At 41.7% G+C, this 15,077-nt stretch overlaps 1 protein-coding gene across 1 annotated transcript in view; it reads right to left on the bottom strand.

Annotated features, from left to right (window-relative positions):
- Window positions 1-4,306: 4,306 nt before the first annotated feature.
- Window positions 4,307-15,077, bottom strand: part of COL4A1 (collagen type IV alpha 1 chain) — a 197,252-nt gene continuing 186,481 nt past the window's right edge. The window contains exons 51-52 of the mRNA XM_044431656.1: window positions 6,069-6,241; window positions 4,307-5,482 (exon numbers count right to left, since the gene is read on the bottom strand). Of these exons, the coding sequence (XP_044287591.1) occupies window positions 5,401-5,482; window positions 6,069-6,241 (255 nt within the window). The 3' untranslated portion in view covers window positions 4,307-5,400. The remainder of the gene's footprint in view (window positions 5,483-6,068; window positions 6,242-15,077) is intronic.

Consider the following 15,077-nt stretch of genomic DNA (forward strand, 5'->3'; position numbering starts at 1 on the left):
GAAAGATTTCACATAGCTTGGCTCAGTCATCAATTCAAATGGAGACTGCAGCCAAGAAATTCGAAGAAGACTGAGACTAGGAAGCAATGAAAAAACTAGAAAAGATCATCAAGTGTACAGATGTTTCACTGGAGACTAAGGCCAAGATCATCTACAGTATTGGATTCCTGAACACTATGTATGGATGTGAAGGCTGGACAGTGAAGAGAGCTGATGGGAAGAAAATGGATGCATCTGGAACATGATGCTGGAGGAGAGTATAGCAAATATGCTGAATTGACTGAAAGAGAAACAAGTGGGTGCTAGTTCAAATCAAGAGAGCTTTCCTTGGAAGCAAAAATGACAAAACCGAGGCTATCCTATATTGGGCACATCACAAGAAGGTAAAACTCTCTGGAGAAAATAATCATGCTAAGGAGAATTGAAAGCAGAAGAAGAGGAAGACCAATTATTGATTCCATAAAGGAGCTTTAAGTTTGCAAGATCTGAGCAGGACTCTTAAGGGTGCAGTCACCACAAGTTGCAAATAACTTGACATCACGCAACAACAGTATATGGTATATTGATGCTTTAGCTCTCAGAAGGTAAGTAGGGGTTAATGAAAGAACTAGTTGGTCCAGGAGTTACTCCTGTCACCAGGAAGGTGAGTAATTTATGCACCAGTGCTTGAAAGGAAAGATGAGTTCCTTTCAAGTACATCTGGCTAGTGTTATTGCTCTGTTGCTTAAAGGTATAAACTACTGGTAGCTGGAGGAGCAGGAAGGAGCAGAGAAGTTCTGAGGGCTTTTGATTTCCTTCTGGACTCCAAGTCTGTTGGAGGTATTAGTCCCTGGCCAACCTCTGAGACCTTCACTGTGAGAAGACTGGTGTTAGGTAGTAATAGAATACAGTTAGTTTTCCTGTTTATTCAGGTGGTGCACCTTGGTCCAGGTGCCCAGAACTGTTGCTGCTATTCCTTTGCCCTTTCTCTCTATCTTTCTGTATCCTAGTCCCTCTCTCCCTTTCCTCTTTTTAAAAATTAACTTTTGCTCTGGTTTGGTGTTTGGGTGAGTTGTGCTGCTAAATCTGTTGTCTAAACTGCAGGGCTGAGTCTCAGTCCAATGTGGGGTTGGGCTCAGTCTAGCAATGGAAGGTTGAAGAGGACTCCCTCTGGCCTTTGCTTACAGATGCTACAACGTCTTTTAACTAAGGGCTTATTTGAATCAGCCATTTTTTGCAGGCATAATGCAGATAATGATTCTCTCACCCATATTTTTCAGCAATGTCCAAATATTATGGATAATGCTATGAGATGGAAAGTTATTTAGTATTTACAGATGTGTGTGTTCTTAATTATCTACCCATTTCTTGACAATGCAACACCAACATTAATGGATTCTCTGTGGTGCCTTTTTAAGAACTAATTTGTCCTTACAACAGAGAAAGGACAATTTAACAAATTAATATTGCAACATTTGAAGGACAAATGGCCACCTTTAATAATATAGTGATTGAGGACTGGACAATGCTGGACCATGTTTTCAAATGGACAAATATATAGATATTTGGCCTGCCTTTGTGGAAGTTTATGCATAATTGTGCCCAAGAATAGTCTGGTTGTGTGCGCGCACGTGTGTGCGTGCGTGTGTGTCAGGGTACACACTAAATGTATCCACCACAATAGATATATTCAAAATTTATATTAGAAATGTTATTCTGTTTATTATTATTATTATTTTGGATTTATTAAGAGTCTCCTTCAAGCTGAAAAGTCCTAGTTCCCTCAATTTCATCTCATATGACATCCCCTCCAATCTGGCTACCATCCTTGTGCACTGAACTGCACTGAACTGATTCCAACTTTGGTATGTCCCTCTTGTTATGTGGAGCCCAGAATTGGACACAGTCCTCCAGTTGTAGGTGCACCAGAGTCTTACAGAGTGGTACCAGCACCTCTATCAATCTGGAAACCACAGTTCTGGCTATACATCCAAGGGTGGCATTTGCCCTCTTAACTGCCACATCATGTTGCTGGCTCATGTTTGGCGTACTGTCCACAAGCACCCCAAGATCCATTTCACAAGTGCTGCTCTCCAGCCACTTGTTCCCCCATCCTGTACCTATGGCACCTATTCTTGACCCCAAGTGCAAGCCTGTTCACTTATGCTTCGAACACCATCCTGTTGTTCCCCGCCCACTTTCACAATCTATCCAGATCCTTTTGAGAACAGACCATTGATGACAATCTCATTTGGTTACATTCTTTTGTTGCATCCAAAATATGCCTCACACAAAATCTAACTCTTGTTGTATAGCTGGTAAACATTGTCCCTGTCCTAAATAAAAAGTGTCCCAAAAGTCCCTTTCTAGTGAGATGAATATGAGCACTTTATGGGCACTTTATAATTATATGGTGTTCAGTGTTATTAAACGGGTGGTGGTGGGGTGTGTGTGTGTGAGAGAGAGTCTCAGTTTCATATTTAAGCAATGGTTTATAAATTCAACCTGGGGTGGGGTGGGATGGGGATGGTGGTTTGTCTTCAGCAGCATATTCTGATGCTGCCAGAAGCTCATCTTCTCATGAGCATTTTCAAGCATTTCTAGGCTGGAAATGTGGGTGAGAATTAATTTTTTTTCCCACCCCTCCAGGTGAGCACCTTAATTGACAGGTTGTTCCATTGTTATTGTCACTAGACCACAGACTCTAGAGGATGCCAGGGCACTCATGGAAATCTTTGTGGTGGCTAAGGAACTGGTCAAAGGGAGCAGACTTGGGTGACCATAGCAGGAAGTGCAGAAATGGAGGACACCAGTGCACCATGGTGGTCCAGACAGGGCAAGGGTGACAGAACCACCAACTACTGGAAGCGGTGCTAGCTTCAAGAGCGCCACCCCTCTGGAGGATAGTGCACATGGAGTCCCTGTGGTACCCCCATGCTCCATGGTAGGGAAAGGAAGGGGGTTCTCATCTTCTGGCACTATATCGTTTCCTTTTGTATTGTTTCATGACTGGGTTTTCAAGGTAAGAAGGTTCAGAAGTATTTTGCCATATCCTTCATCTGCACAGTACTAACCAGAGTCAGGTTGTGTTACGGCCATTGTATGTGAAAGATCCTCTGCCAGTGTCACCTTCAACTATTGCTGCTGCCTGCTAGCTGCCCTTCAGAAGTGTCCACACCCCCATGTCCATTAAAGAGATCCATTTGCTTCTGCTGATGTGTTAGTCCAGAAGAGGGTGGATACATCTTAGTCTGGTGTTTTGCTTTGACCATTCTTCCTGGTGACCCTGCTAGGAAACAAGCATGGTGAGACTATCTGGCCTCCTGGTGGCATTGTTCTCAGTTTCATACCATTACAAAAATATTATGAGGAGACATGAAGTGAATGATGCATGGTGTGAAAAGTGGGCAAGAAGACATATCTTTCCCTCTCCTATAATACAAGAAGCTGGAGTCATCCCATGAAGCTGATTAGTGGGTGATTGGGACAGATAAGAGGAAGTACATATTCCATCGTTATGCTGTGGACTTCACCTCCAAGAAATGTAATGATGGCCAACAATTTGGACAGCTTTAAAGGGGGATTGGTCAAATTTATAGAGAAGGATATCAATGGCTAGTAGTCCTGATGACTATATGCTGCCACAATATGCCTGTGCATGCCATTTGTTGGGGAAATTAGGCAGGCAGTTTCTGTTGTTTGTACTCATGTCCTGCTTGAGGGGTCCAGGGAGCAAATGGTTGGTAACTGTGCGAACATAATGCTGCATTAGGTGGACTCTTGGGCAGATGCAGCAGGGCTATTCTTATATTAACTTTGCACAACACTTTCATCTAATTCTGCCAAAATATGAAAGGATTGAAATTAAAGAAAATTAGCATAAACAACCTGTCACATTTCCCTGGAATTTCCCCCCTAAGATTTACAGTGCCTACAAATCACATTCTATTAAAAGTACCAAAAAGTAGTAATTTAATTTCCAGTGATAATCAATTACTGGAAATCATGTGACTGAGGTCAGAATTTGTGACCATTTCAGCAGCCTCTGAAGCAGACTGAAGCTAATTGGGTTGTTTTCTGAATCATGTTGTCATAGTTTCTCTAATAAATATGTTCTTGTATGTGCATCTGACATTGTGATGTGTTGATTTATATATGGGACCAGTCATTGCTTCTGAATATTTTAAAAAAATACCCATGTGTGCTGTTTTCTGCTGTGAATATGAACCAACAAACATGGATAGTTACAGGTATGTAACTTTGCTTTAATTCCTCTTCTCAGGGATGTAGTTGCATATCTGGAATAAATTTGACCTGAATTTGAATCAGTTGCTTATAAGCAGTTTATTTTAAAAAAAAGATATCATTGTAAAAACCTAGATTTTTACACAAATAGTTTTATTACAAACTTTAATCTTCAAAACATACATCATCTAGGAGTTAGTTGTGAGAACTTTGGTACAATCTGTTTTGTACACTTTCTGAAATGTTGGTATATTTTATAGAAACCAAATATAAATCTATTGAGGAGTTTTAAAAATTTAGAATATTAATCTAAGGCCTGTTATGTGTTTAGGATCAAGTAATTCAGTAGTAATTAAAACCCTGAACATCTTAAATACATAAACAGAAAGTTCAAAGCACAACATCATATTGTTGTGATCATGAGATAGCCAGAATGGCTAGATTTGGTTTACCAGCTTGGATATTAATGAGAACTGAATGGTCATGCTTTTCTTCTAGTATAAGTGCTGGATATTAATGCTGTAATAATAAAAACCCAAAACCCAAAGCATCATTTGCCAAATTGTTGAGATAAATATTAAGCACTTGCATATTTTTATTTATACTGGACTATTCTGTATTCCACAGGAAAACTGGTGCTAAAAAGCCAGAGGGCAACATATTTTATAGATCAGGAACAACTTTATTTCCTCTGGCCTGTAGCTGCTTAATGAAACATAGAAATTAGGCAAGAGAAAATATCTGCCTGTCAGTATGCTCCATTGTTGCAGTAAGAAAGTTTGCTGGGTCATACTCTCTTACCAGAATTCTTCTTTGTTCAATGATCTTAAGTACATACTAAATAGCCTAGGAGTTCAAAATAGGAGTTAGGAAAAAATGATAACATAACCATAGATATTTTATTCATACAAAGGGAAAAGGGAAGTTCTGCATCCCTCCTAGCACCTCTGGCTTCCCCTCCCACCCCCAGATTTAGAGTAAGTATCAGTGCATTACATTAATATATATCATGTTTCTTCAAAAGTGCTATTTGATGTTTCTCTTCATTGTGTTGTCTTCTCTTCCACAAGTAAAGGGCCAAAAGAGTTTACTGTTTTCATACCTAGAAACACACCTGTTTTCATACCTTCACTGCTATAGCACCATATTGTGACATTAAGCACAACTAGCAAGCCATTATGTACGTCGCATACAGACTTGGCAACGGCTAACATTTGAACGTAGTTCCCCAGCTTTCAGTGTGGAAGGAGTAGGTTTTCTGAAATGAAAAATGAAAAGAGCTATCCATGAAGGAACAATTTTTTGGTTTAACTTTCCTAATTCAGGAGCTTTTGCCCATTATGAGTCTGGTATATTTAAAAGGGCGTAAGTAAATGGGTTTGAATTCTGCTCCTAGTCAGTACTTAAGCTGTGACCAGTTCTTGGAGGGGTGCTTCCCACATTGTTCTAGTAACTTTGCTCTTGAAAATAATCTTGTTGCCCTTGAAAGTATTGACTCCTCTCAAATAATACTTTTGGCTCAGTATGAAAGTAACAGTACCCTGTCACTTTACCCCCTTTTTTATGTCCACCATCTGAGCCACTATTTTTCACCCAGTTGGCAAATCTCAGGGTGCACATATACAATTTGCCCACCCAAAATTGTTTTTAGACAGCAACACCCACAAACTGCTGTCACAAGTGTTGCATTGGTCCAACTGGAATAGAATCTGGGCAGGTAATAACAAAAAGGAAACAAATCATATTTTTTAACACTGACATATATTTTAACTATCTTATAAAACAGCTTCCTTCAAATGTACTGTTCTTTAAATCCTTGAGCAGTGCAGATTCCCCCAACTTACTTGAACATTTCATTTCTCTCAATAGTGGCAAGCCAGAAGCTGTATGCATTAGCATAGTAATTGCAGGTGCCTTTTCCATGACATTCTATGAAAGGAGCACTGCGGAACTCTTCAAGACAGGAGCCTGGAGATGCCAGCGCTTGCCCTGAACCCTCTGCACCAGCACTGGTGTGCTGCAATAAATACAGAGAGACAGATTACATAATTTATTAGCATTTTTAGGGCTTACTAGAAATTTAGTGCGATAGGTGATAGTTATTTGTATCCTATAGATGGGAGCAGAAGCTGAAAAACAGTGAACTGTGTTATATTACAAGATGAGATTGTTTAAATAGCATGTGCATATGTAAGAAGGCCATCAGGTCCAGCCCCCTGCTATTGCAGGACACTAAGTTACACCATCCCACTCAGAGGACTGCCCAGACACTTTCTGAATGTGAGGGAAAACCCACAACTTCCTCAGGTAATAGGTTCCATTGTACTGCTCTGAGAGTGAGGAAATTCTGAACAGTGTTTTGACTCCGAGTAGTGATTTACAGCACAATCCTATACATGTTTACTCAAAAGAAAGGCAGTCAGTTTAGGCGTACAGGCGTCCCTAGGCTACAAATGAGCTCCGCATCTGAGAAAATGGAAATTCTTCTTTAAGTCAAAACGTGCATGTTAAGTCAGATCACGAACAGTCAACCCTCCACGTTTCTGGGGGTTAGGGGCACAGGACCCCTGTGAAAATATAAAAACTGAATATCTCTAACCCCCACACCCCCAAACTTACCAGCACCTCCTCTTTTCAGCAAGGAAATACTGGAGTGATTTCCCTCTCCAGATAGGTGGGGCAGGAAGGCCTGCTTTGGAGGTCTCCCTCTTTTATTATTATTAAATTTTATTTTCTTAACATATATAAATACATAGAAAAATGTAGAATAGAAAGAAACTAGTATAAACAGAACAAACTCAAGTGAACTAATTAGACACAATTGCCAAGAGAATTTTCAACAGATACAGCCTATATTACAGGCCCACAAACTGACTCTCTTCCTATCTTCCCATGCTGTATGAGAATTTGTAAAAAAGAAATAATTATTCTATACATTAAGAGATACTTTCCTTTTTCTTTTCTAAACTCCCCTGAACATTATTCAGGCTAAGCACAATTAAATATCCATTTGTCATTAAATTCTTCTGTCTTCTATTTACAGTTAGATTTGACGTCACTGCATAATCTGTTAATATATTTCACCATTCTTCAATGGTTGGGGGCTTTCCATGTAGAAGCTACTGAATTCTTGCTGCCATAGTCATATACCTAAATAACTCTGACATGTTTTTCAAAGGGTCTCTGAGACGATATGCATTGGGACTCATAGGAAACTTAATTTTAAAGATTTTCTGCATCTCTGCATGTATCAATTTCCCAAAATTTTGTGTTATTTCACATGTCCACTACATATGATAGAACGTTCTATCCACCCTTTTACTTTTCCAACATTTTCCATAATTCTTACCTATTTTTCTAATATCTTTTTGAGTAATATATCACTGATAAAACATCTTATATCAGTTTTCTCTTAATGCTTGACTAGCAGTGAATTTAATATTTTTCTTCCAAACAGCTTCCATTGACTCAGTGGTTTCTCTTCACCAAGATTCTGTTCCCAGATTGTCATATGTTTCTTAACTTGATGGCTGTCAGTATCATAGTGTGATAACAATTTGTAAAGGCCTCCCATTAGATGATCATTTTGCTGGGTAATCAGCTTTTCAAAATATGTCAAAACTCTTAAGATGCCTTCTCCTGATTGCATTTCCCCCTTCAGTCTTGAGATCAATTGATGGTAAACAACCCACTGTATTCCACCTCCCCCTGGTCATCTTTTAATTGTTGCCAAGATTTAACTTATCCTGATTGATCAATAAGATCTCAATGGGCTAGAAAATCATCATTCCTCCTTGAGTGTTTTCCACATTTCAACTGGGGACACCAGGAAAGAGATTGGAGGGCTATTTTTTTCCCTCATAGAATACCAAATTTTTATTAAATTGTCTCTTAGCACATGGCTGTTATTTAAGATCAGAGCCTTCTTAACTGACATTTTAGCCCATAAAAGATTATGTATTCTGTCTTCAAGATCAGCCAATTCCAACTTCACTCACCTATCTTAAGCATTTAGAAACCAATCTGCAATATAGACCAGGCCTGCTGCATAATACTGTAACTTCAAATTAGGTACAGCAAGTCCTCCTCTCTCCTTTGCATCCTGAATAATTTTAAATCCGATCCTCAGTTTCTTGCCATTCCCCTTAAAACTATTTAATTGTCTCTACCAATCTTGAAAAACTTTTTACGGTATTGCAATTGATATCATCTGGAAAAGAAAGTTCTGTTTAGGTTAACACATTCATTTTTATAACTGAATGTCTCCCCAACCAAGATACTTTAAGTTTAGTCCATTTTTGTAAGTCCTTTTGAATCTTCATCCAAGTTGTTTGATAATTGTCTTGAAAAAGTGTGTCATTGGGTCCTGTGATGTTTATTCCTTAGTATTTAAATGGGTTTGAAGTTATTTTACATCCTGAGATTTTTTTAATGTTTTCCTCTTCTTGCTTTGTTACAAATGTTAATAAATTTTTGTTTTTTCTTATTGATCTTATATCCTGAATAAAGTCCAAATTTTTCAACTTGCTCTATTATGTGCTATATGGATTAATGTGGATCCAAAATAGTCAAGACCATATAATCTGCATAATATTTTACTTCATATTCTTCATTTTAAAGCCTTTAATTTTTGGCTCTGTCTTATCCTTTTTGCTAAGATTTCCAATACAAGATTAAATAAAAGCAGTGAGAACGGGCATCCTTGATGTGTTCTCTATTTGAAAACTGTCAGTTAATACACCATTGATTAGAATCTTTGCATGTTGTCTAGCATAAATTGCCTGCATCCAGTTCAAAAAGCTTGAAGCACAGTCTAAATGCTGGAGTGCTTTCATTAGAAAAGGCCAAACCACATTGTCAAATGCTTTCTCCACATCTTAAAAAATGTAGCTTTTTTCCTTTTCTTCTTGACCCATTCAATTGCATCAATCACAAAACGTATATTGTTTTTCATATTATTTTTAGGGACAAATCCAGTTTGGTCTGTATGGATCTGTTTTTCTATACATATTCTTAATCTTTCTTTCATTACTGAAGTGAAAAGTTTATAATCAACCTTTAATAATGAAATAGGTCGATAAGAGTGCAGCAACAGAGGTTCATTGCCTTCTTTATGTATCAGTGATATATGAGCTTCTTGCCTTCTTTTTTTCAATTTGCTGATAGCTTGTGATAGCTCTTGAGTAATAATAGTATCATTCAGTATTTTCCTCTGCTCCAGAGTAAATTTCTCAAGCCCTGTTTCTTCAATATACTTCTCCATCTCATCTTCTGGGGTTGATATTTTTTGTATAGTTTTGAAAACAATAAATTGCTCATGAAATTCCTTTTCCACACGTCATGCCATTATCTTCTTTAGTGCTGTTATAGATCTTCTTTCCACTTCCTTCTTAAGACAGTATGCTAGATATCTTCCATGTTTGTTTGCACATTCAGAATGTCTCTGTTTCTAAAATCTCAACATTTGAGAGCCAGTGTGGCGTAGTGGTTAAGAGCATGGGACTGGGACTCAGACAATCTGGGTTCTAGTCCCCACTCAGCCATGGAGCCAACTGGGTGACTTTGGGCCTGTCATAAGACTCTCAGCCCAACAAGTCACAGGCTTGTTGTTGTTGTGGGGATAAGATGGAGGAGGAGAATGGTGTAAGCTGCCTTGAGCCCTTTGTAGGAAAAAGGCAGGATATAAATCGAACAAACAAACAAACATTAACAGATGGTACCTTAGACTCAGATTTTACACTCCATGTCACTGAAATATCCTTGGCTTTTCAAATCTTTATCAAGAGCTTTTTTTCAGGTAACTGAGAATTCTCATACTGCTCTAAGTGTCCACACTGTCTTCATTCCTACATATGATGACAAGTCATGATTAACCTATGATTTGCCAAGTCACTGAGATGGTTTTCTGAATACAAAGCAGCTTCCACTTGGATCCTGAGAATGCTCATGGATTATTAGTGCATTTACAGAAGCAAACTGAACCCTGTCCTTTTCCCCTTCCTTCTAACCTCTTAGAAGGAAAAGCAGGTTGCTTACCTGTAACTGATGTTCTTCAAGTGGCCATCTGTGCATCACAAGGTGCTGCGCCTGCGCAGTGCCTAAGGCTGGAAAGATTAGAAAGCTAACGGTTTTTGGCGGGAAAACTCCACTCCCACCCCCTCAGTATTATATATAGAGTGGAGTGTCCGCCATTTTCCCTAGTCTTTGAAAGACTGATCGTTCGCTCCCTTATGGGAGAGAAAAACATTTTAACAAGTTTGTTAGGTACCATGAATATTAAGGTATGGTACCGATAAAAAAATCCACTCACCGACACCGAGTGGGGCCAGCGGGTGGGTTGTGTGAATGCACAGATGGCCACTCGAAGAACATCAGTTACAGGTAAGCAACCTGCTTTTCTTCGTTGTGGCCTCTTTGCATCACACATATGAGTGAGTAGCAAGCTTACCAGACTCAGAGGAGGGTGGTGTCATCACTGAAGGATGGCAGAGAGGACAGCCCTACCAAAGGAACAGTCTTGACTGGCACGCACATCAAGGCAGTAACGCCTGGTGAAAGTGCACGGAGCAGCCCAAGCTGCAGCTTTACAGACGTCTTGGATCGGGATTCCTGTGGCAAAGGCAGAAGAAGCTGCTACTGCTCTCATGGAGTGACCCCTCGGAACGACAGGTAAGTCTATCTTAGCAAGTTGATACGCCAATACAATGTTTTGAACGATCCATTTTGAAAGTCTTTGTGATGTGACAGGAGAGCCTTTGTCATGCTCAGAGTATTTCACAAAAAGTCTGTTGGAAAGTCGAAAGGATTCTGTGTGCGATCTGTAGAAAGCCAAGCATCAACACACATCGAGAATATGTAAAGATCTCTCAATCGGGTTCGATGGTGATGGAAAGAAAGCAGGTAAGACGATTTCTTGATTTATATGTAACGGAGTGGCTACTTTAGGTAAAAACAGAGAATCCATTCGAAGAACCACCTTTTCCTTATGGAAGTTCAAATAAGGCAGATCCACTCGAAGAGTGCAAAGTTCACTAGCTCTGTGAGCTGATGTGATGGCTACAAGAAAGGCCATTTTCCAGGATACAAGATGCAGATCAACACTTGCCAGAGGTTCAAATGGAGCTCTTGTAAGCGCTTGAAGTATGACTGAAAGACTCCACGTAGGCATAACAGGACAAATTGAAGGATGAAGATTCTGCAGTCCTTTAAGGAATCTCCTAATAAGCGGCTGTGAAAACACCAATGAGCCTTGTATTGCACCACGGTAATGCGATATTGCCACCGCGTAAACCTTAATAGATGAAGGTTTAAGTCCAGAACAATGTAGCTGCAGAAGAAACTGTAGTATATTCTCAATTGAGCCTGATTCCGGAGCAAATGAATATGATTCAGCGAAAGATGAGAATCGGCGCCACTTCGCTGCATAAGACTTCTGTGTTGACAGTCGTAGAGCAGACTTGAGAAATCTCTGAATGTCCAGGTCTAGAGTACTCGATCCTGAGGCAAAGTCTATCGGACCCGAGGAAGTAAGTGACACTTCAGCTCCATGATTAGAAGTACCAAGTGTCCGAGTTGTCGTCGGTACCGAGTTGGAACCGGGAATCACTGAATTCGCCAAGCTGTGAGGTTCAGGGAGGTCAAGTCCGAGTGATGGACAGCTCCGTCTTGCTGCATTATCAGGTGTGGTATCGACGGAAGGCGGAGAAAGGTGTTGTCTGACATCCGAAGGAGGGTGGAGAACCATGCCTGGCGGGGCCACCAGGGTGTAATCAAGGTTCCTGCAGCATTGTCGTGTACAACCTTTGAAACAACCTTTGTTAAGAGAGGAATTGGCGGAAAAGCATAAAATTTGATGTTGGACGAAGGGATCATGAGGGCATCTCCTACTGACCCCGGTCCCATGCCTGTTCTGAAGCAGAACGTTTCGCATACCCATTCTTGTGGGTAGCAAACAAGTCAATGTCTGGGTGTTCCTAAAGTTGGAAAAGTTGATTGCAGACCTGTAGATCCAGCTCCCATTCGTGAGTCATCGACATGTGCCTGCTCAACACGTCGGCTTCCTCGTTGTTGGTCCCGGCTAGATGGACCACCAGAAGAGTTATACCTCTTGGGATGCATCACTCCCAAATGTCCATGGACAAACGAGCTAGGGCTGCAGATTTCGTCCCGCCCTGCTTGTTGATATAAAACACAGCGACTAAGCTGTTGGATGTGATCTGAATCACCTGCTGACGAACGGTGTCCTCAAAAGATCGAAGAGCTTTGAAAATCACTAAGAGTTCAAGGTAGCTGATGTGTCTTGATGATTCTTGCTGATTCCAAGTGCCCTGGGATCAAAGTCCTGCGCATACACCGCCCCACTCGATTAACGAAGCGTTGGTATAAAGAGTCAGTGTTGGGTGAGGCGTTTGAAATGGTATACCCATATTCAGATTGTCCGGTACCATCCACCATGTCAATGTCCATAGAACAAATAGTGGTAGTCGAATTGGCTTGTTGAGCGAATCTTGCTGCAGGTGAAAATTCTTGTTGACAAATAGTTGAAGAGGATGTAGTCGGAGCCTGGCATGAGGAACAATGGCTACCGTGGTGGCCATATGGCCCAAAAGTTTTTGAATGGAGAGTGCCGGAACGATCCTGTCTTGTCGAATCTGAGGAATCCATGAACAAATATTGTCCTGATGAGTGGGAGGAAGAAATACTCTTTCTAGAGTGGAATTGAGACGAGTTCCGATGAAGTCAATCACCTGCGCAAGAACAAAGGATGATTTTTCACAATTAATACACAGTCCTAAATCGTCCAGCAAAGAGCAAGTTATGTCGATGGCTGAGAGAAGACCTTCTCGGGTTTGGGAGACTATCAGCCAGTTATCTAGGTAAGGGTATACTTGGATACCCTGAAGCCTAAGGTGTGCACACACTGGAGCCATGCATTTCGTGAAGACTCTCGGAGCGGTGGCTAATCCGAATGGGAGGACATTGAATTCATATATGTCGGACCCGATGGTAAAACGTAAAAGGCGCCTATGACAGGGATGAATAGAAATGTGAAAATAGGCATCCTTTAAGTTCAGTGAGGCAAACCAATCTTCTCTCCTCAGCAACGGAAGGATATTTTGAAGGGCAGTCATCTGAAATTTCTTAGGTTTAATAAATCTGTTAATATCTCATTGGTCCAAGATTGGACAAAGACCACCATCCCGTTTAGGGACTGTAAAATATCTCAAATAGAATCCATGAAGTCCTTCAGAACGAGAGAGTTGTCGAATCGCTCCTTTACAAAGTAGCTGGTGAACTTCGTCTTTTAACACGAAGTGTTTAACACGAGCATGGTGTAAATCGGATCGGGCTCGACGGAGGAACGATGTTGAATTCTATTCTGTATCTGAGCTGGATGATGGATAAAACCCACCGATCAGATGTGATGGACTCCCAAATGGGGAGTCGGCTTTGCAGCCGGCTCCCAAACGTGAGAGGGAAAGGTGGGAGTTGGGAGAGAGGAGAGGTTTGCCCACCCCATCAGCGCTGGCACTTGTCATTGTCGAAATGGCGGCGGCCTTGTTGGAACCGCTGTTGTGGCTGCTGTCTCCTGTGTTGCTGGCGCTGCTGGTATTGCTGCCTTGGAGGAAACTGGTGTTGGTAGGATGGACGCGACCAAGCCCACTTATGTTTTTGTTGGGTCAGTAGTTCCATTCGCCTGACCGTCATTTGGGACTTGTGAATGGACTTTAACTTGTGGTCTGTTCTGGCATGGAAAAGCCCTGAGCCATCAAAGGGCATTTCCTCGATGCGCCTCTTCATTTCATCTGGGAAGTTGCAACTCCTGAGCCAAGCATGCCTGCGGAGGGAGATGGCACTGACAAAGGCCCTGGAGTTGGTATTGACGTGATGGCATGCCGTCGACAATTGTTGAATGGCCACCTGCATGCCCTCCTTAATGGAGACCCTGGCCAGATCTCGCTGTTGCTCTGGCAGGGAGGCAGCTATGTTGTCCAGTTTTTGCATTATGAAAAACTGATACCTGGCAAGAGTAGCTTCGTAATTTGACATACGAAGGCTGAGCCCAGAGGCCGCATAGACTCGGCGTGCCAGCATATCAATTTTTCTTCCCTCCTTGTCTCGGGGAGCAGTGTGTCCTCTGGATTCTCTGCCCTGCGATGACTCAACCACTACCGAGTTTGGTTTGGGGTGGTGCAGGAGGAATGGTATATCCTGCTCCCAAACTTGGCACATAGCCTCGTAGCGTCGTAGGGTGGGCTGTGGCTGAGCTGGCAGGTCCCAAGGTTGGACCATCACCTGTCGGAGTGTTGTAATTAGTGGCAGGACGATGGCAGGTGACTGTTCACCTCTCACAATGTTGTAGAACTTGTTGGTGCTTGGATCGGGCTGGTGTTGTGCCTCGATCTCAAGCGACTGAACAAGTCTCGACATTAGCTCTCTGAAGGAGATATACGGCTCTTCTGGAGATGCTGGACCTTGCGAGGTTATAGCAATGTCTGGAGAGGCGGAATCTACCTCGGACTCATCGGAGTCAGCCTCAAAGCGGTACAGGACACCAGATGAAGAGCTCCCTGGTGATGTGGGGTGTCCTGACCCCGGGCGTCTTGATGTAGACGGGGCTTCTCCCTGGACTGAAGGTGAGGTACGGTCCCGTGGTTGTGGGTAGAAGCCAAAGGAATGGTACTCCCTCCAACCCGTTGGGTAGGTTTCATAGTAGGGTCGATCCCATTCCTCCCTGCGTTGTTCAGCCAAGCGACTTCGGTACCATGGTGGAGAGGCAGGAGATTCGGCCACTGGCCTAGATGGTGGCATAGGCGTGGGCAAGTGAGCCATGGGAGGAGAATCTTGGATTT

This window comes from Varanus komodoensis, unplaced genomic scaffold (genome assembly GCF_004798865.1).
Source record: "Varanus komodoensis strain SLA01 unplaced genomic scaffold, ASM479886v1 scaffold23, whole genome shotgun sequence".
In the NCBI taxonomy this organism is placed as follows: Eukaryota; Metazoa; Chordata; class Lepidosauria; order Squamata; family Varanidae; genus Varanus; species Varanus komodoensis.